This window comes from Harpegnathos saltator, unplaced genomic scaffold, assembly GCF_003227715.2.
Source record: "Harpegnathos saltator strain DR-91 unplaced genomic scaffold, Hsal_v8.6 scaffold696, whole genome shotgun sequence".
In the NCBI taxonomy this organism is placed as follows: domain Eukaryota; kingdom Metazoa; phylum Arthropoda; class Insecta; order Hymenoptera; family Formicidae; genus Harpegnathos; species Harpegnathos saltator.
Genome location: NW_020230533.1, coordinates 476,636 through 496,980, shown reverse-complemented (window position 1 = coordinate 496,980; position 20,345 = coordinate 476,636). Strand labels below are relative to the sequence as shown.

At 46.5% G+C, this 20,345-nt stretch overlaps 1 protein-coding gene and 1 non-coding gene across 4 annotated transcripts in view; both read left to right on the top strand.

The window, feature by feature from the left end:
- Positions 1-20,345, top strand: part of thw (chitin-binding domain protein thawb) — a 63,747-nt gene that overhangs the window by 35,883 nt on the left and 7,519 nt on the right. The window contains exons 2-6 of one of the 3 annotated variants that reach the window (XM_025305435.1): positions 8,309-8,366; positions 13,071-13,111; positions 16,629-16,782; positions 16,936-16,983; positions 19,663-19,778. In XM_025305435.1, coding sequence (XP_025161220.1) covers positions 8,336-8,366; positions 13,071-13,111; positions 16,629-16,782; positions 16,936-16,983; positions 19,663-19,778 — 390 coding nt within the window. In that variant the 5' untranslated portion in view covers positions 8,309-8,335. The remainder of the gene's footprint in view (positions 1-8,308; positions 8,367-13,070; positions 13,112-16,628; positions 16,783-16,935; positions 16,984-19,662; positions 19,779-20,345) is intronic. The other 2 variants (XM_025305437.1, XM_025305436.1) reach the window with 2 other exon arrangements.
- On the top strand, positions 1,796-1,868 carry TRNAF-GAA (transfer RNA phenylalanine (anticodon GAA)). Its single transcript has one exon. It is a non-coding gene; the product is annotated as a tRNA-Phe (tRNA).

Here is a 20,345-nt window from a genome sequence, read left to right as displayed (position 1 = left end):
AATAATTCGTTACGGCCTCAAACGCAAATTGAAGGAAAGTAAACGGGAAGAGAAAGAGCGATTTTTTTTTAACAACTGGATGGACTCTGTGTTGGCGATTCTTTGAATATTTTACACGGCTACTTTCCGGTCGCGCATAATTAACACTTTGACTACCACGGTGACACCGCCATATAACCGCAATATAACCGGGAGGAGGGGGGGGTAATTATGAAATATCTCACTAATTTACGTACAAAACGAGTGCGTGCGACGAATTAAATATGCAGCCGATGTACAGCAGCTGTGTATTCAAGTTAATCAATTATAGATAAATATCTGGCTAATGAGAGACGAGCCAATATCGCGCATCGCGAGTTGCACTCACTTGCCGCATATTTGACATAAATTTCAGTCGAGCGTCGGAATAATCAGTGGGAAGCGACGTGTTGATTCTTTTACGTACACGTCGTAGCGCCGGATCGCGGATTACAAGCGCGAAGGTTGGAGAGCGTTTCGTTACGTTAATCGAAAATGATTCCCGAAGGACCGCCTACGGGGTGATTGATTTAGATTGCCTCGGAACACGCGATACACGGCCGATACGTCGATCGTCGGGAGAAATTCGCGCATCGGCAATTTCGGACGAGGCTCAAGTAACGGCGCGCGTCCTTTCGACGGGAATTACACCATGTCGGCAACGTAATTATCCGGCGATCTTCTTCCGTTCGCCGAGTCATTGGCCTTTATAGCCGCGAAAATCGTCCTTCGGACGATTCGAGCAGGTTCGAGGCGCAGGCGGAGGCTGCTGACCGATTGTTGCCCTAACGTCCTCAATTTCCTTTTGTTCCCTAATGCAGCTCTCGTCGGGTCTCCCTCGAGTCGTCTCCCGCCCGGGGAATTTGATTGATTCGCTACGATTTCCGCGGAATTCCGACCATGTCGACGGGACCACGACGGGAGCTCCGCCCCGGGTCAGATATAGATATTTAAGGGCTAAAAGAGAGGAGATTAACTCTCTCGGTCGCGGTGAAAGTACGTCATTACGACGCTCGTCGTGATCCCGCCGTCGCCGTTGGTCTGTGCTTAAATTGCATTGGAAATAAGACGCCGGGCCCGCGGCTGACGATTTCCACGGTAATCTCGAGGTATCCTCGTGACGAAAAGTACGAGCGGCGGGGCCGCGATTGCGATTGCGATTGCGGCGACAGAAAGAAAGCAAAATTATCGGATGATCTTACATCCTGCAATCCCACGTTATAATCGGACTCTATTCCTGGGAGACGCGCGAGAGTTGGCTCCAATTTTGCTTTGATTGAACCTCTCGTCTACTTCTGAAATAAGCGCGATTGCGTCAGCATCCGAGACATTAGCTCGTTAGGATTGTTCGGACATTTAAAACATTGTTTACGACTCCGTTCGCAATTCGCACTCGTTGAGGAAGTCCGCGATTTCGACAATTAATTTCGATGCATTTATCGAAACGTACGACAAGAGGTTCGCGTGTCTTCTCGAATGAATTGTTTATCGACTAAAGTTTTTCTCTATATATTTTCTATTTTTCTGCATTTTTTAAATATTTAAATGTTTTATCTCACAACATTTGCGCGTTAATTTTTCCCACGAGACATTTGACATTAAAATAAATAAAGAGCTCCGTTTTGAAAATTAATCGATTTTGTACTCTTAAATCACGTGTTTTATTGTAGTGCGGTGCTGAACGATTGATAACGCAACATTGGCACAAGCTAAACGCAAGTAATCGATGATAACATAACCACAAATTACACTGTTGTGAAATCCATCTCGATCGTGAGCCGAAATAGCTCAGTTGGGAGAGCGTTAGACTGAAGATCTAAATGTCCCTGGTTCGATCCCGGGTTTCGGCAAGCTTTTTGCTGATTTTTCTTCCTAAAGCTTCCCGCAGAGAAAACATGATGATGCGAGAAGGGGGCAATTTTATTTCTATTTGTTTCTGGATTATATAGTTTTTTTCTTAACTTTATCTCTTATTTCGTTTATACGAGTTTAGTTTCTTTATTCTATTTTCATTCCGAAACGTATACAACGTATACGACGTGCGCATTTTATTCTTGTTGCGTAAGTATAAGAATGTTTGTTTAGTAATTTAATTAAATTAATCAGCGGGACTCTAAGCAAGTTATTAAATAGTTGAATTTATTGAATAAAATATATACACATGTAAAATAAATGTATAAATCATATTCTATTGAGGTTTAAAATTACGTACGCTTTAAACGTATAATTTTTAATCATATACCACAGAATTATCGTGCGATAAAATTAACAGCGAATTGGCGCCGATTAGTTTCGTCAGAAATGGGGAATTTGTCTCTCACGAAAATATCAAAATCAAATATTATTATTATTAATTAAATATTACTATAAATATGATAAATTTTTTGTGGATCAAGCAACACATGTGTCGATTTTTATAATCCGATTTCCGTCAATTTTGTCAGTTACGGGTGTAATGTGCGATGTCACCGGCTATGTAATGTGAAAATTTGCCATTTTCCCTGTAATATTTTCGGCTGCAGTCAAATTTCGAGATACGCGTTTGCGGCATGGGCGTTGAATTATCCGAACTTTGAATTATTCGCAATCCTAAACGTAGCGCTGTAGCTGCATCTGGCAGCCCTTCGTTGGAAATCAATGCGACTTGCGATCGTGCATGCACTATTATATCGCATGACATTCTACGAATATTGAATTGAATTCAACACTCACCATTTCGCGCTGAAATTCACTCGGCCAGGTCGACGAAACTCGCCACTCCGCATCTCCGCACCGAATCACTCCAGAATTCCTCGGCGGCGTCCAACTTCTCGTCCCGCGGTGTCCGCATCTCACCGCGTCACACTTCACTTCACTTCACTCGCGACACGATTGATATTTATGCATTCAACGGCGTTTTATCAACACTCGCCTAAAAAGTTCCCATTTCCCGCCGAAACGAGCATCTACGAGCTCGTTTAAACGACATTTGATACCGCGGAATTTGGCGGACACTGCGAATTCGCGTGATGAATATTTGTCGACGAGGTGCTGTCAATTGTCCGAATTTTATTATCTCGGTGAACACGAAAGTCTCGCGAGAATCGCGAGTACGTAAAAAATCGCGATCGCGAAATCGCAGTCGCGTCGATACCGCTTGCGATCGGAGCGAAACAAAGATGCCGGTGGAGTTCTTATTTCGCGGTCGCGGCACTCGTAATTATTACTCACTCGCAAATGCTCCGATCAATTTGGAAAAGTTGGCTGCACTCGTGTCAAGGACTGTTTACCATCCTGAGTTCGTTCTTCACCGAGACGTGCTGTTGTTGCCGTTTTGAAAATCACGCGCCGTCTTCGGCACGCGAGTTGCACGCAATTTCTTTAATTGTTTGACGCAGTTTATGCCGCGGCATTAATATTTCATGCTGGGTCGCGAATATTGAATTGTTAACTGCGTGTTCCGACAGCGTCTATTGTATTCTTGTGTGCACATGCACAATAGCACACGCACAGAGTACGAGGTTAGGTTAGGTTAGGTTAGATTTAGAACCGCGCGCTGCCTGTTTTGAAGGCAGTAGAAATGAAAAGTGATTGATAGTCACCTTCTCGATTTCGAGGTGCTCTCTCACCGCTCCCGATGACTTCGGCACGGCGATCCTGAGATACTCCCATGCGAAACGCAAACAGAATTGGAAAAGTCGGAAGATCGCGCGCGCCGACTTCCGATAGGTTTGGCTCCGCGAGCAAGACTGTTATGATTTCTAGCTTGTCTGCGTACGTTTGTTGTTATTCGGAAGCTCACGCGACCTTTGACGCGCCGAGTCGTGTTTGAAAACATCGCGGCATGTTTTTCTTAGTTGTTTAGTAATATTATATAAATACTATTAGTACATACATACAGACATATACACAAATACATACATATTTTATATATATATATATATATACATATATATATATATACACGCAGAATATCCGGGATTCTTTGGAAACGAAAAATTGTGAAGGTTAATCAGATCAAACTGAGAAGAAAAGTCAGGTACCATTTTGCAAAAATCGCAAAAATTATCAAGTTACTAATGATTGAAAATGACCACATCTAAAGGGTCTTTTAATTGATAACTTGAAAATTTGCTCATTTATTTGCAAAATGGTAAGGGACTTTTTTGTTCAAAATGACTTAATCTACAATTATATGACGGCTGTCAAGTTCGGTTGAAAGAGCGTGGCATTTTTAATCATTAACAACTTAATAACTTGCGCGATTTTTGCAAAATGGTACTTTGACTTTTCTTCTCAGTTTGATCCGATTGATCTTCACAATTTTTCATTTCCAAAAGACGCCGGACACCCTGTATATCGTACGTAACTATTAGTTTTCAAGAATTTAGAGCCACGTATTGTTAATATGACGAATGGTTAAATAAAAGAGTGCGGGTGGTCCGCGAGAAAAGTTGCTTCAGAGACGACACGGATCGAGATGTATTTTCCATTTGCGTTGCATTTGCATTCGCAGGAAATGCACCGCCGACATTGTATCCGTCTGTGGCCGCAAACTATGCTGAATCTGGAACGAGTTTTCTCAATTAATTACAAGGATACAACAGTTCATTCGGCCTGTATGATTGAGGAATATGGGAATGCGCCGAATGTAACTCTCTTCAACATTTCATTCAAATTATTTACAGTATGCAGCCACTTTTTTCTTTTTTCCTTTGAATTTAAACCTGTTCTCACTGCTCATCCTGCGCAAATCCTCGTTATACCAGCTTTAACAACTTTAAGTTTAAAGTGCTGCTGTTAATTTTTAACATTTATTTCTGCGCAACGACACTTCTCTGGCATAATTACAACAACTAAAATTGACGTCGAAAGCCGATAGTTGCAATATTGTGACGTCGTAAAGTTCACGATTGTGTTCCAATATATCGCCCAACTTTTTTCGTCACATGCCCACGAAAAAGCATCGAGATTAAGGTCGGAGCGGTGAGGTAACGCAGAGGGGGGAGACAGAGGGAGAGAGAACTAGCACTTTAAAGTTGATAAAATCGAAAAAAAGAAAACGTGCGACTCGTCGTCTTCGTTCACTCGCGTCAAGGACCGTTATGTCCCTACGGGCGTTCAATCGCGATCCTTCCTGAAGCGGGCGACGCGTCGAAGGTCACGCGACCTTCAGCCTAACGATACACGTAGACTCGCTGATAATTCGACCCGGAAGATGTCTCAATTGACGCACCGTTGCGCGAGATTTTAACGGAGTATTCCTCGGCTCTATTCGGTATTCTATGCTCAATTAAGGTCCTGGCAGTCCCGATGCGCGCCTCAGCGAGAAGCGCACGATGAGCCAGAGATTCTCCCTCCGTTCCGCAATTAATTCGCCCGATTAATCTTTCGTAATGAACACGCTCACGATTGTACCTTAATAACGGGTGTTACTTAACCGTTGCGCGCACACACGAACCCGACGACGAGTCCGCGAGTCGCGCAGAGCAGCCGTGAAGCCTAGCCGTCGACCTAGCCCTAGGCAACGATCGTATCGTTCACATGAGCGGGAGATGCGATTATGTTCATAATAATAGCGTTCGATGTAGAAATCAGCAACGCGTAATTCACGATTCAACAACCTGCTCAATGAGTATTAATCGGCGAGCTGCGCCGCGCGCGCGCGCGCGCGAGTACGAGATTTGGCGTGACTACATTATAGACACAAATTGCAATTATACACATTCATCCGGGCGCTCGATGCGCACGGAGAGGCAGAATATTTGACGCGACTCGATGCATTACGCGCGACGCAATTCATTAAGCGCTGGAAGCATCATCGTTAGACCTTTCGCGCTAAACGGCCGCGTTTCGAAACGTCGCGCGTATAACGCGTAATGCGACGTTTCGAAAGCAGCGACCGTGCGCCGTCTTCCTTCGTTCACGAATTTTTCCTACGCGATTCTTCCCGCGATTGCATCGCGATCATTAAGGCGCAGATGTTTCAGAGAGTCATCAGAAAGGATCAGAAGGGAACGAGATTATTATACGGCGTCGGCTCGGTCGATTCGAGGATGCGAATATATCACGCAATTAAAAACCAATTTTATTAGTTGCCATATTCGTTAGTCTCTTCCAGGGATTTTTCTGGTATATCGCCTTCGTTTTCGAAATGCAGCAGACTTTGGTGAGAACAGTAGCAGGATTTTTACGTGTAAAGAATTATTATATCGTATTTTATTGTAAAGTATATTTTTAAAATAAAAAATTCTTGTTGTATACTAACAAGGTTACACAAAGAAATAAAGAAATTGCAGTCTAAATTTCTCGGAATGAAAGGAACAAATATTTTTATTCGAGCAATATTTATAGCGCCAATGTGGGCGTCGAGACAAAGTCGGAGATACAATGGCCGATAGGATTCGGGCTCATAGATGAAGACGTCGAGTCGACGGTGGCTCGTTGACGGTGGCCCAAGAAAAGAGACAAATTGTCATCACGGCGAGGCCGGCTGAGATAGGACGTTTCGTTACGAAACGCGGGCGTTGCTGTCCCCGTCGGTTGTTCCACAGCGGATCGAAAGAGTAGCCGCCCTGTGTTGGCCAACACTGCTGCATATTTATCGTGCCTAATTATACGATCACTCGCTCCAGATTGGGCCTCTTCGATCTGTCGTCCGAACCAGTTTGCCGCGAGAGCGTGCGCGCGTTTCCCTCTCGAAATTTCAGCTCTACCCACCTCCTTCTCTTATCTCCGCTTATTACCTCATCGATCGGCGGGCCGATATTGCCCGCGGGATTCCGAAACGCGCGCTCCACTGTTCCTCGAACAATTATCCCTTAATTAGACTTGGAGAGCACACATATTTTGCTTGGACTGTATGTCGACGCAGCGCTGCTTTTCTTAGCGTTCCGTTCAAACATCACGTTTAGGACCCGACCTCACCCCTCGGAAAACACGGAAAAGGATCATCTTCAGACGTCTATTACAAAATTCAAGGCTCAATAATTTCCCGAGTAGAAAAATTAATAGGGCTCTGATAAGGGCCTGGTTATTTTTCTCTAACATTAATCGGGCCCTAGTAGGGATAGAAAGACAAGGCCCTACAAGATGTGTAACAAATGGTTTAACGAGTTCTTATAAGGCAATATCATAAGGTCCTTATAAAGCAATATCAACAGAACCTTATAAGGTAATATTAATAGGGTCTTACAAGGAAATATTTTTATTGCTTGAGTAAAATTATCTGTTCCTTTTATTCCAAGAAATTTAAATTGTTATTTTTTTATTTCTTTATAACTTTGTTAGTATATAAGGATTTTGTACTTAAAAAATATAGCATACTTTACAGTAAAATATACGTAGCATTCTTTACACATAAAAATTCCACTACTGTTTTTATTAAAGTTTGCTGCATTTCAAAACGAAGGCAATACTAGAAAAATCCTTAGAAGAGACTAATGAATATGGCAATTAATAAAACCAATAAAATTTGTTTTTAATTGCGGTATAATTAAAAATTCTTTAAAAGAACCAGATAGAGCGTACCTAGTACAATACTAAACTATGATAATTTTATTATACGCTTCAGATCTTATTAATCTTTTATAACAAAATTTGATTTTGTATATCTAAAGCATCCTTAAAAAATCCTTCTAGGCCTATTTCCCTATCAAAGCCTTATTTATTAAATCTAAGGCACCCCTAGTAAATCCTTTTAAGGCCCTCATCAGTTTTCCTTATCAAAGCCCTATTTCATAAAATTTAAGGTATCCCTAAAAGATCCATCTCGGGGCCTGATAATAATGACCGTGGTAATAAAGAGACATCTTTTTTCAAGACTATTTTCCGCCTTATCGTGGCCTTGCGCTTCATGAGGATGGCCCTAACAATTTTTGCTCGGGTTCTTTCTTCGTGCAAAATCTTTGTTTACTAATAATTAGTACATTTGTCAAGTTACGCGCTCTCGTTGCGGCTACCGATGAGTCTCTCCCGGTTAACGCGACACTCTACGTTGTCTTTAAAATCCCTCATCTTTAACGGAGAAAATGGTGAAATATTAGCAAAGATTTCACGAAGATGAGAGGATTTGTAATTCACGACAAAAACTTTTCGGATAATTGACGTAAATGGAAACGTTTTACGCGCGAATCGTCATCTTGCGCTGAAATTTACGTACCTCCGAATGTGTGTATGACTGATAACGCGATAAATAGCGGCTGCAATTTTAGAAGAGATAGGACAATTTCGCGTTCTTTCGCGCGGAATTTATGCGCTAACGCTATCACTGTCTCCCCGAATAAATCACGCATATTGATGTTGTTTACAGAGTCGTGACGGACGATCTCCACCAAACATGTTGCGTCTCGTGGTCCTCCTGCTTTTATGTAAGTACAGTTTAAACGCATTTTCCATATCAATGTATACGCGGTACGCGGACACATGTTCGATAAGTCAATACCATCGGGCGTGCCAGCGCGGCGGTGCGCAACTTATTGCAAGCGTCTCCGCGAAGGCAAGACAGTAATGAAAATTCCCGCAAACTCCACATTGTCACAGTTATTTGCGATGGGTTTACCCCGGGCAAATAAAGGGAAAAGGAAAACACGAGCGCGAGGGAGGGAGAGGGCGCGTTATATTTGTAGAGAATGACCGTGGGCGTGCCGTGTAAAAATACACCCGGAAAGTAATCTCCAACGGAGTCGAGATAAAAACCGCGCTTGGCAAGTTATCACATTATTTTCCATCGCTTTCCATTCGCGCGCGCGCCGGAACGTGCCGGATTAAAACAGCGTCATCACGCGCCGGGGAAGAAAGGGCATGCTTCGCGATAACGTTCTCGTCAGCGATCTGCTATTCGTCGATGAACAACGAATTCTCGTCGGCCACGGCGAATCTCGCCGGAAGAGAAATTCCGCACGCACCGACCGGCCGGTGGTCGGCCATCGCCGTCGCCGTCGCCGTCGCGTTGTTCTCCTTTTGCCCCGCGATCCTTTATCTTCCTTTATCTTCCCCGGTCTGTGGCATTTAAAGATCGGTGAGAATACGAGAATACAATCGGCGAAATGGCATTTGCGCGACCACGTCGTCGTCGTCGTCGTCGTCGTCGTCGTCGTCGTCGTCGTCGTCGTCGTCGTCGTCGTCGCCGCCGCCGGTGGACAAACGATTAATCTTCATTGTGCGGCCACGACTTCGAGAGAGCCGTTGCTTAATATTTTTATTTATTATCTCTCTTATCGCGCCGGCGATCCCGCTCATCCGTGCGGTGCGGTGGCCGATAATTACGGACGAATCGCGTACATATCTCTGGCAGCGTGGGAGCGCCGTGGCATCATCCTGTCGTGCGGATAAAGTCAAGGATTCGCTTCCGCGGCGAAGGTGAATCGGAGGCGCGACGGATCGCGCGGGATTTACGGTCGTTTACTCTCTCGCTCGCTCTCCTCTCCTCTCCTCTCCGCTCTCGAGAAGGACGGTGCAATCTGCGGTACAGGAAGATCGATGTTGTTGACTCACCGACCATTCACGCGGCATTTGTCACCGCTCTTGTCGCTGCCTCGAATCTCTCTCCTTCTCTCTCTCTCTCTCTCTCTCTCACACACTCTCTCTCTCTCTCTCTCTCTCTCTCTCTCTCTCACTCTCTCTCCCCCCTTTCGCTACATGTCGCGGGTACACGAGAATTTTATCCGTCATTTGCGAAATTTGCGTACAAAAGACTCGGAGGAAGATGAGGTCGGCCACAGCCACGTGAGAGGGGAAATCGTGAGAGACAATTAACCAGTATTTATTAACACGCTCGACTCTCCCGCGATCTCGCGCGGTCGGAATTAACTCGCGCGCGCTGCTCTCGCCTGGAAATCCGCGTGTGTGCGGCTGTGAGCAGAACGAAACCAACGTCTGCCCTCTCGCAGGCGGAGAAGTTCAGTTTTTTACTCGCACGCGGATGATTAGCGACTCCGTCGCCGAAGAGTCGCCGGAAAACTGCGGCTAATTACAAATCGATCAGATTCACCAGCAGTACTCAATTTTACCGCCAATGTTAGAACGTTAACGCGCCTGAAAAGAATATCCGTGGAGAACATGAAAACATCGAAGCAGAAGGGGAAAAGATTTCCCCAAGATTAACTTTCTGAACTTTCTGTTTCGGGACAGATGTGAAAAATTGGGGAATAAGTTCGAGTGGGAAGAAAGAGTGGCAAAGAGAGAGAGAGAGAGAGAGAGAGAGAGAGAGAGAGAGAGAGAGAGAGAGAGAGAGAGAGAGAGAGGGAGAGGAATATTAAATCTCAATAATTCACGATCGCGCACTTTCGATTAAGCTTTTCTATAGAATCCGGCTCGGTCGCGCCGTTGCGGGCAGGAGGAAGCGGGAGGGGGAGGGGGGGGAGGGGCGCGTTGTTTTCCCGCGCTCGTCGGGCGGTCTGTACGGAAATTCTCATAGCGGAATAAAGATATCGGATTAACCGAGAGCTACACTGAATAACGTTTGAGAAACCTCTCAGCGTGGCGAAGTAGAAAAGTTCGCGAGCGCTTCGTCGGGGAGTGCGATTCGATATCCGGGACTTAGGGTGCGAGTATGCGCGGAAAATTTTTCATCGCCGCGAAAGTTCGTCGCTTACCTTCGCAAAACTTTGCACGTTCTCCACGGTCCCGCGGAGAATTTTGCCGAGCGAGTTACGACTTCGCCCCCCGTATCACTTTTTATCCATCTTTATTACTTTGTCGCGCATCTCTGTATTTTCCAATAACTTTGCTCACGGCTTTATATTCAGCGTCATTACTCCCCCTCGCCGATCGAGCGTTCGAGCGTCCGCGCCGTCGCCGGATCGACCGTGTCGCGCGAAAATTATGTTCCCCCTCCCTTCCCCTCCCCCGCCCCCCAGTCGCATATTTTCACATCTCAGCATTCGAACATTTAAAGTTAGCGTACGTATCTCGTAGTTTGCTTGCTAGGGGTTTGCTTTTGATATTGTTAACTCTGGAGCGCCTTCGCGTCTCGTTTGCAAAATATTACGTAATCCGGAAATAGTGACGAGCGCATGTATGTGTGTGTGTGAGTGAGTGAGTAGCACACGCAGTGAAGCTATGCGGAAAAGTGGAGGAAACAACTTTACGAGAGCGACGAGAAATATTTATGTTGAGAGGAAACGATGGTGAAGTACATCTAGAGGGAGAGAGGGAGAGAGAGAGAGAGAGAGAGAGAGAGAAAACCCGGCTCTGGTTATCGTCTACAATATTAAATACCGTGCGAATTTCTAATGCCGGCATGTCAAATACGTAAACTAAGTGGCGACGGCACGCCGACCTCTGAACCCCATTCGAGCTTTTGCTCGCGGTTTATGTAACTCGCGCGCTTTCTCCCGAGACCGCCGGGGTCCTTTGACGACTTTTTACACGCCGACATTTTAATTGAATGTCATAATCATCGTGCCTCTTCCTCCCTCCTTCGCACTTCCTCGCATTTATTTCAATTTTCAGCCGCGCGCGCTTATCTCCGCGGCCGTGATTCAGCTCCACATTCTCTCTCGGAATGGAGTTCAGCCGCTGTTAATTGCTCAATTCGCGGGAGGAGCAGCTCTGTGCGCTCGTGTAGCCGGCTTTTGAAGTCTCATTCGTCTAAACTTTGCTTGTAACTCAAAGATTATACGTTCCTCTGCAACACAGCAGGCGGCTCCCCGCGGGTTTCGTCGCTGTTGTTTGCAGCCGGATGAAGAGCGCTCGCGATTTTCCTCACATTACGCGCGACTCCATTCAGGCGTGTGCGCGAGCGCTCCTGCGCATACATAAAAAATATCAAAATCCATATCGAAATGCGTTTTCGATTCGTCCCTCTCTCTTGTTTTTCCCTCGTCCGCGAAAGTAGCTTTGTTGCAACAGCGGAGCTCTCGCAAATAAACGTATCGTTTACCCGCTTTTCCGGGGCGCTGCTTTTTTCCCATCCCCTGTACGGAAAATCGCTTATGAGCCGAGAAGCGTTTGACTCGCCGCTTCTCGCCGTGATCGTTCCCGGCGCACAGCGGGGCCGGATGACATTTTTTGGTTGAAAATTCTCTAGCTACCTGAATTTCCAACCGATCACCGACACCAATGGATGAGGTTGATCCTGAATAAATTCCAAAGAGATCTGTCTAGCCGAAATTTTGAAAAAAAGTTATCGGCTCAGGGGTTTAGGGTTTGTCTGAAAAGTTTATCGTTTAAAGTACAGTGTCTTGGGTTCGAGCCTGTGGATACTAAATGCGAGACCCCGGAACTTATAGTCACCTTTGAGAAGACTTAGAATTTCAAAGCTCATCCTTTCAGCCCACATCAAGAAACAATTAAGGATTAAAATCCCTCGGTTTTGTGCTTGTACGGGTCTATATTTGATGTTTTTGTATAATATTTTGGGCATACAAGTTTTGGGTTAACGAGTTTCTGCTTCAAGATCGCTAAATCTCGAGGTGTCTGTTGATTGGTTTCACAGTTTCGATCCGCTGAATACGCTATTAGGTAGAAATAAGTGTCGAATAATGAGTATTTCACAAGTTTCTCGCGTTTAACGATAATTTTTCCTCTTTTGGGGCTAGTGATTCGAGAAAACAAAATCTTTTCTTTCATTTCGGCAAGACAGATCTCTTCGGAATTTATTCAGGATCAACCTCATCCACTGGTGTCGATGATCGGTTGGAAATTCAGGTCTCCAGAGGATTTTCAACCAAAGAATGTCATCTGGCCCCACTGTGCGGCGCCCGGTAATCCCCCGTCCGTCCCGCGCGCGCTCGCGTTAAACAACGCTAGCCCGAGTTAAACAGCGCGGCAAACAACGCGCTGCGAAAGAGATGTGCGCCGCGTACCGATGCAATTTTATCATAATCCCCAGGACGCGGATTATACGGGCGTGATCGATCGTGTGCGCGCCGCGCGTTCGCTCGCCGACGGAGTCTCCTCTCGCGTCGTTCTCTCTTCGCGCGCATCAACGAACGCCGCTCGCTACCGCGTCGGCCGGTCGCGACCGCCAGTGTCCATACTCAGGTTGGACCCAGGTCGACCCAGTTCCGCGCGTGTGGAGCGCACATGACTGTTTAATCCCGACTCTAATTCCCGCTTCCGACTTGCAGGTATCGCCGCCACCTACACGCCTGGCCGCTGCGACGCGAGGGTGAGTGTGTTTTTCTTTTTTCTTTCGCTCTTTCTGCCTCTCTCTCCCTATTTTCAATTTGCTCAGAGGGGCTCGTAGGAAAAACGGCACGCTCTGACTTCGCCTTTCGTTACGGCTGTCTGTCGTTTTGTACTTGTCCGCGGTGTCTACCGCCGACGGTGTAATCCCGCTTGAAGCAGCCAGCTGCGCCCCGCGGCTTCTTCCGGCCGGGGATATCCGGAGTAACATTTCGGTTTCGATTCCTTTCCTCTTTTACAATCATCGCAGATGTCGCGCGCGATACGCGGACGAGCGGATACGCAAGCGCGCAGCTTGCGCTAAATTTTCAATCGCTCCCGAGATCGGAGGGATCATCCTTGCGCTGCTTTTACGCTCTCTCGAGCCGCACGCGAGCGTGCGCATGATGAAAAGGAAAATGGCGCGTATTTGGGGACATTCGGTCCCGTTCGCGAGCACGCAAGGAGGGAAAAGTCATAAGCGTAATTATTACGCCCCGTCGATTAGAAGTTTAATTAAATGTTTCGCAACTCTCTCTCTCTCTCTCTCTCTCAGTGCCACTCTTCATTTCGCGGAGAGGTCGTTTAATTAATTACGTGATGATAATTACAATATAATCTATCATCTCGTCGGCGAGTTTAATATTAAGTTCCGGAATTTCGTATTAAATTATGGAAATCTCACCGGTCCGCAGAGTTGGCACGCGCGCGCGCGACGGGCTTTTTGCGCTCGCGAATTATTCTGCGCCGACCGACTCATCGTCAGGCGCTGAGCGATGGCTCAAAATGAACACAATATATATATACAATATATATCGCAAGCCATCTGAATTCCAAGGAAGCAAGAACGGCGCCCGAAGAGCGACGCCCTCGTAATATATTCAAGCGTCGCTAATCCTGAGAACGAGCGCGTCTCAAATCAAGCGGCTCTTTCGGCCGGCCGAGTTAATTAGCGGCTAAGTAATTAAAGTCCCCGGCGTATTATTTCGAGTAACGCAATTTAACTTTCGCGGAATTCCACACGGTGGCGGCACACGCGGGGTGTGTATACGTAGTCATCGCGGCGATTTACGTTCGCGAGCGATCGATTCGACGGGCGAGAGGGGGGAGTCCGAGGGTGGTGGAAGAGGGTGGCATCGGCGACGCCGAACCTTCCTCGTGCACGCGCGCGCGCGAGAGAGAGAGAGAGAGAGAGAGAGGGTTCCTTCCTCGTTACAGATGTAACGCGAATTTTAATTTACGGCCGCGCGCGGACGATCTAATTACGGAGCCTCTCGCCGCCTGCTCTGCTCTCCCGCCTCCGCTCGTCCTGCTCCGTGCGAATCCTGCGCGGCCGAGCCGCGGTGAAAAATCGGCCGGACGGAATTACGATGCATATCGGGAGCGGGTCCGAGTGTTGCCGTTAACGTCCGGGCTAATAAATATGGCACAATGGTCGATACTCGCGCGGGCGCGTTCGCCGGGTTAACTGTGATTTACGCGGACGCTATTTCGTACATAACGGCGCGGCGGGCGCGCGAATTGCGTGTAGCGAATTTAATCAAACTTTCGACGCTCCGCGAGGACGCGGTATCGAATTTCGTCGCGCGAACGCGCGGGTTAACCCCGCGACGAGAGCTCGCGCTCGCGTTTCTCCCGCGTTTGTTCGCGTTCGCATCGTTTTGCGAATATTACTCACTTTAGATAGATACGTCAAATAGGAATCATTTCCATAGATAAGTTCCGAGTGAGTCCACTTGTGACTCAACAAGGGTCGCTCCGATCAGGATATTCTTGTATTTGCCTTAGCGATGGAATTCGTCGCGTCGTATTTTGACCCTTGTCCACGTAAGCTTAGGTAAAGATATGTGTACCTGGGAAAGTCAACCGATAAGCTCCGACGGACAACTGATGAGATAACTGATGGACTTTTCCTAAAAATAGTAAGCACCTATATTATATATTATATATAGGACTTATACACAGGATGAGTAGCTTTTTCCCCAGTGCTACTGAAGAAGCAAGACTGCTTCTTCCGAACGCGTAGAGTACAAGTTATACGTAATAAGAGAAGTGAACATTGTTAACCTTTACTGTACACCTGGGGTCCAGTGGACTCCAACAAGCTGTTAAACATCAAAAATATTTTTTTATATCAATAATAATCATGAATATTTGAGATTTCTTGGAATTCGATTTTTTAGAAAAATTCCTTGCTTCTTCGAAATAAATACCTTTTTTTTTAAGCGCACGCATTCGAACCACTTTCTTCTTGAAAATATAGTATTCGAAGAATGCGGCCTCGAAGGAATTATTTAAAAATACTAAAAATTACGATGATTTTCTTTTGTACAAAATGTCATTTTTCGCGTTTTTCTCTTTTACGGATTTCTTTTCATTATGTTCGTATTAAAATTATTCAAAAAAAGCTGTTGGCTCTTATTTTAAAAGGTTTCAAAAACATTCTCAATGCTTTTTTAATCAAAATACACTATAGAATAAGCGTGGTAGTGGTTTTAATCGTTGGAGTCCCCTTGTGTGTGTCGTATTAAATTATTCGGAGGTGTGTACAGTGTAAGGGCTAAAAAGAGTCAGTTATTACAGTATAATACAAGTGTGAAGTTTTCATAGTCGCAGATAAAAAAGGATATTTTTTTATTTCTACATAATCAGCGACAACTCTTAGAGTTCTCGCGCGGGCGCGCGTTTCGAGAGCGAAATCGATAAGCGCTGAAAACGTCCGCGCTCGTTCGAGCTCGTGCGATCGCATAAATCGCTTCTCCCAATTATCAACACCTCGGCCCGCGGTATCGTGCGTATTGTGCGCGCGTAAATGCGTGCGAAAATAAACGTACATCCGAGGCTCGCGCTCGTAAACTCTTTCACCGGCCGCTGCCCGTCGCCTTCCCGTCCTCCCTGCTCTTTCAGCGCATCAGATAAATAACGCGTGGCTATTTTTTCTTTTTCTGCATTTGCCGGATAGTCGGCCCGGAGTATTCAATTCATTCGTTCGCTCGCTATTCTCCGTTAATCCCGATTAATGGAATGAAGCTCGATCAGCTCGGCTGGGGGGGAAATACGGCGAGGTGTGCGACGAGCCGATGACGGGTTATCCAGTCGAGCTAAAAAATTACCGATCCCGAGGTAGTTGTCGCGCGCGCGGTCGTGTTGGCTGAGACTTTGACGAAACGCGCGGATCAGGGAACGACGTGAAGATCGACGTCGGTGGAAAGTTACAGGCTGACGAGAGTGAGCCGCAGTTTGAGCGAAGAGCAGCCGCACTTTCTCGCCAGCAGCGGACTCGCGTTCATTCGTTTGTCTCGAACGACGAGCGTGAGATTACCGAATACAAGAGGAGAGGGAGAGAGGGAGAGAGAGAGAGAGAGAGAGAGAGAGATTGAGAGAGAAATAATTTGGTCGGCTAAGCCGCGCGAATTCGAGTTGTAAATAGCGTATTTTCCGGGAGAACTCGCGGAAACGCGCCGCTACGAGAGCGCTTTTCTGGAAGTAGTTCTACATTCTAAGAGCGTATTACGTTGCAGGCTTCGCGAGATGTCGGGCACGCGAGACTGCCAGAGTTCCTCTCGGAATTGGACCTGTCGAGTCTCGAGGCATCCGAGGAAGACGTCGAAGCTCTGAAGAAAATCGTGAAAAGACTGGCGCCGGAGAAGAACGGCGAGTACCAAGTTTACCAAGGTTCTCTCTCAGACTGTCCCACTAACCTCGAGACTACGTTGCTAACTTTTCTTCTCTTCTCTTTTCCCTTCTCTTCTTCTTCTTCTACTTCTTCTCCTCCTCCTCCTCCTCCCCGCCCTGACTAAAGCAACTCGCTTTTTCTTTCATTGCCAGTCTTCTTCGGTAACGAGGACCTTCTCAAGGAGTGGCTCAAAGGAGCGGGTATTATTACTTAAAAGCGTCCTTCTCTCCATGCATGCAGCCAACCGGGCGGTCTCTTCATTCCACGCCGGTGTAGAACCGCCCTTGCAGCCCGCCCCGGCAGTTCCGCTGTTATTACCGTCCACGGAATAAACTATCTAACTTTTTCGACTGCGGCCAATCTTTCCGAATGAAAACTTCCTCCCTTCGCGAGGAACCGTATTTGCGCGGGATTACTTCCCGCGCTGAATTTTTCCGAACGCCTGATAATTTCCATCCCTCGTAATTCGCCGACGATTTACCCCGGGATAATTCCGCGCGTAAAACGTAAAGCGGAAAAGTGGGCGGGATGTAAATGCGGCTGAGAAACTGCGAGATAAATACTCGCTCTGTTCGCGCATTTTGCACGCAGTGTGCGAGTTAACGTTTGTCCGATTTCCTTGTTCCAGCATGGCACGTGTTATCCTTCTTTGACGTGCAGGTTGCTCAGGAGCGCCTTCTCCCGGAGGGATTTCCTCCGGTCTGATTTGAAATTGGTTAAAACAAGCGGTGCCTTAAATCTAATACCCTAATAAAATAAAATAATATTCTTGAATAAACTGATATAAGATTGAAATTTATTTAATTAACCCTTTAACGCTTACGCTCGGTAACTGTAACGATCAGAAACGCATTTAAGAATCCATAACTTACTCAAAAAAGGAGGTATTCTCGTTTTCTTTGCACCCGCACTGTAAAGATGAATTCTTCTTCTAAAAAATGCTACATAGATTGTATGTAGATTCGGTTTAGTCTGGTTTTTAGCTCAGTTTTAATGATAACATGTTTTGTCAAATTCCAAGTAGGCATAGTTAGCATTGTTACTGACATCTAGAAGTGCAATATAAATGAATACATTGGAAGCTTTCTCAGATGAAAAATGTGAAATTAAAGAAATACAGAAATTTAAAATGGCGGATCCGATATGGTGGACACGAAAATCAAGAAATCAAGCTATTTTCGTGAAACCTGGTGATCCACAGTGCTTTTTATGCGGCGAAAAATGAAGTTTCTAAACTTCATTTTGACTATCTAAATGGTGATTTATAAGATATTCCTCTGAAATAGTAAGCTTGACGCTCTGAATGATAAACTTCACTCACAAATATAGTAAAGTTTCAGCTCAAAAATGCTCAAGCTGACTATCTTCAGAGTTGTGTCGTATAGGTTACCCTTCATATTTCTCTATATAGTTTGCTCATTTCGTAAATATACTTTTAGGATCCAAGTGATATTTACCAATAAACAAAAAGCGAACGATAAAAAGAACCAATATAAAATTCCGATACTTTTTTCGGTTATCACTACTTATAGTCTCAGATCAAAGAACTCAAATTTTATTCCTAAAGCACTTGTAAAGAAAGTCGGGCGTCAAAGGGTTAAATATATAACGAAATAAAATTGAAACAATATTCTTGTCAAGACTAAAATCAATTTGAAATTAATTGAAATTAAAAATAATATTTTTGAATTCTCATCGATCCCTCTTGGGAGACACTTTTCGCCGTAAAGAGGAAATTTCGCAGAACCTTCTTAGAGAGAAGCCCCAAAGATGTAAAAAAAATCCTCTCCCCCAAACCGCCGGAAAATTCTCCTTAACTCCAAGGGGGTCTCGATTTAGAATGGAGCGGGCGCTTTAGGTGGCGCTTGTTCCCAGTCGTTTCCGTCCGGAGAGAACGGCGCCGAGAAGACGCTCCTGCGTGCAAGCTGCGTGTGCATGTTTAAATTTTGCGTCCGTGTGGAGCTCGGCCTCTCCGCACGTAGACAGGTGTCGCACGTGCATGCAAACACCCCGTGCAGCCTGCTGCATGCAAACACCCAGCGCAAATACACCGGAAGCGCGTTCGATGAATGCGTCGGGGCATTCCGTGTCTCCGCGGGGGGGTCGCGGCGCGAGCGGTCGTTTCTGGCGAACGGCATGCGGACGGCGAAATGAGAGCATTCGATGCCTCCGCGCGTGTGTCGCTTCCACCGCAGGAATCTCTCTCTTAGCGAGGCGTCGGGGCTCGTTACGCAAGGCTCTGTGTAAGCGAAAGTCATCGAGTGCGTGCGAATATCTCGGAGCGATCGGACCCGCTGCGCGCGTCCCCCGCTTTCCCACGGGGCGCAATTTTTCGTTTTACGATGATTGTGCCGGCACTTCGTGACTCTCCGCCGAGTGACAAGAGGACTTTCTACGACTCCTCGCCCGTCCCCGCTCGATCTCCCGCAATCTCCCGCGTGACACGTGACGTAATCTCATTGTTGTCGCGCGCGCGTCCGCGTTAATTAAATCTCTGAAACGCGCGTTCGGCGCGCGTCGGGAGAGCGTATCGACGCGCAATCCGTCGTCCGCTCGTTTATCATCTTTCGCACCACGGCATTATGACGCGGGGATAAAGAGAAAGGGAAAGAAGGGGAGGGCGCGGCGAGCGCGATCTTTATTGCCGGTTTCCGAGTTATCGTTCCGCGCGGAATTCCCGTGTGTGTGCGTGTGTGTGTGTGTGTACCGGAAAAATCGATGGCGCACGGCTGGCATGGCTCGTAAAAGCTTAAGTGATTATATATTTTCGCAAAATTCATACTTTGAAAGGATGACCGCGGAAGCGCGCGACGCGGCGCGGCGGTACGACCAGCGCCATGAAATTTAATAACTCCTCCCCCCCCCCTCTTCGTGCTCAGGCGTGACGGGACAGCCCGGGGTGGATTACCCAGCCCTCACGTCGATTCCGGCCACTTCATTCAGCTGTCGCGGCCTGAGGGGCGGATATTACGCGGATTTAGAGACAAATTGCCAAGTAGGTGCTATCGATATCATGTAGCTCGCTTGGACGAGCAATTTGATCGTAAAAAGTGACCCGCCGTGAAACGCCCCGGAACGGCAATTGCGGGTCACGGGGTCCGCGTGGGGGTCGTTTGAGCGATCGTCGCTCGTCGGTGAGAGAGGACGACGCGGACGCAGGCGGTGAATATTTTTTTTTCCTCTTCCGCATCAATTTTGTCTCACCCTGTAGCTTCCGCCGAGATTCCGCCGCGAATCAGATTTAGATTCGCGGCGTCGCGTCGGTCGAATAAATTCGAGTCGATTGCTCGTGGAGGATGATACGAGAATATTTTGGTCCTCTCTCTCTCTCTCTCTCTCTCTCTCTCTCTCTCTCCGCGACATAAATGTCGATTTATCGTAACACTCGAATTTTCCTCACGACCGATTCGGATTCAGATTTGGATCTGTGCCTTACATTGGAATAAACGTTACATTTGCTCGTGGAAGATTAGACATAAGATAGCGAACGTTTCACCCTTCAGCGTGCAATTTTGTCTCGTTGTAATTTTAGAGATTTCTCTCACGACTAAAGTCCAAGATT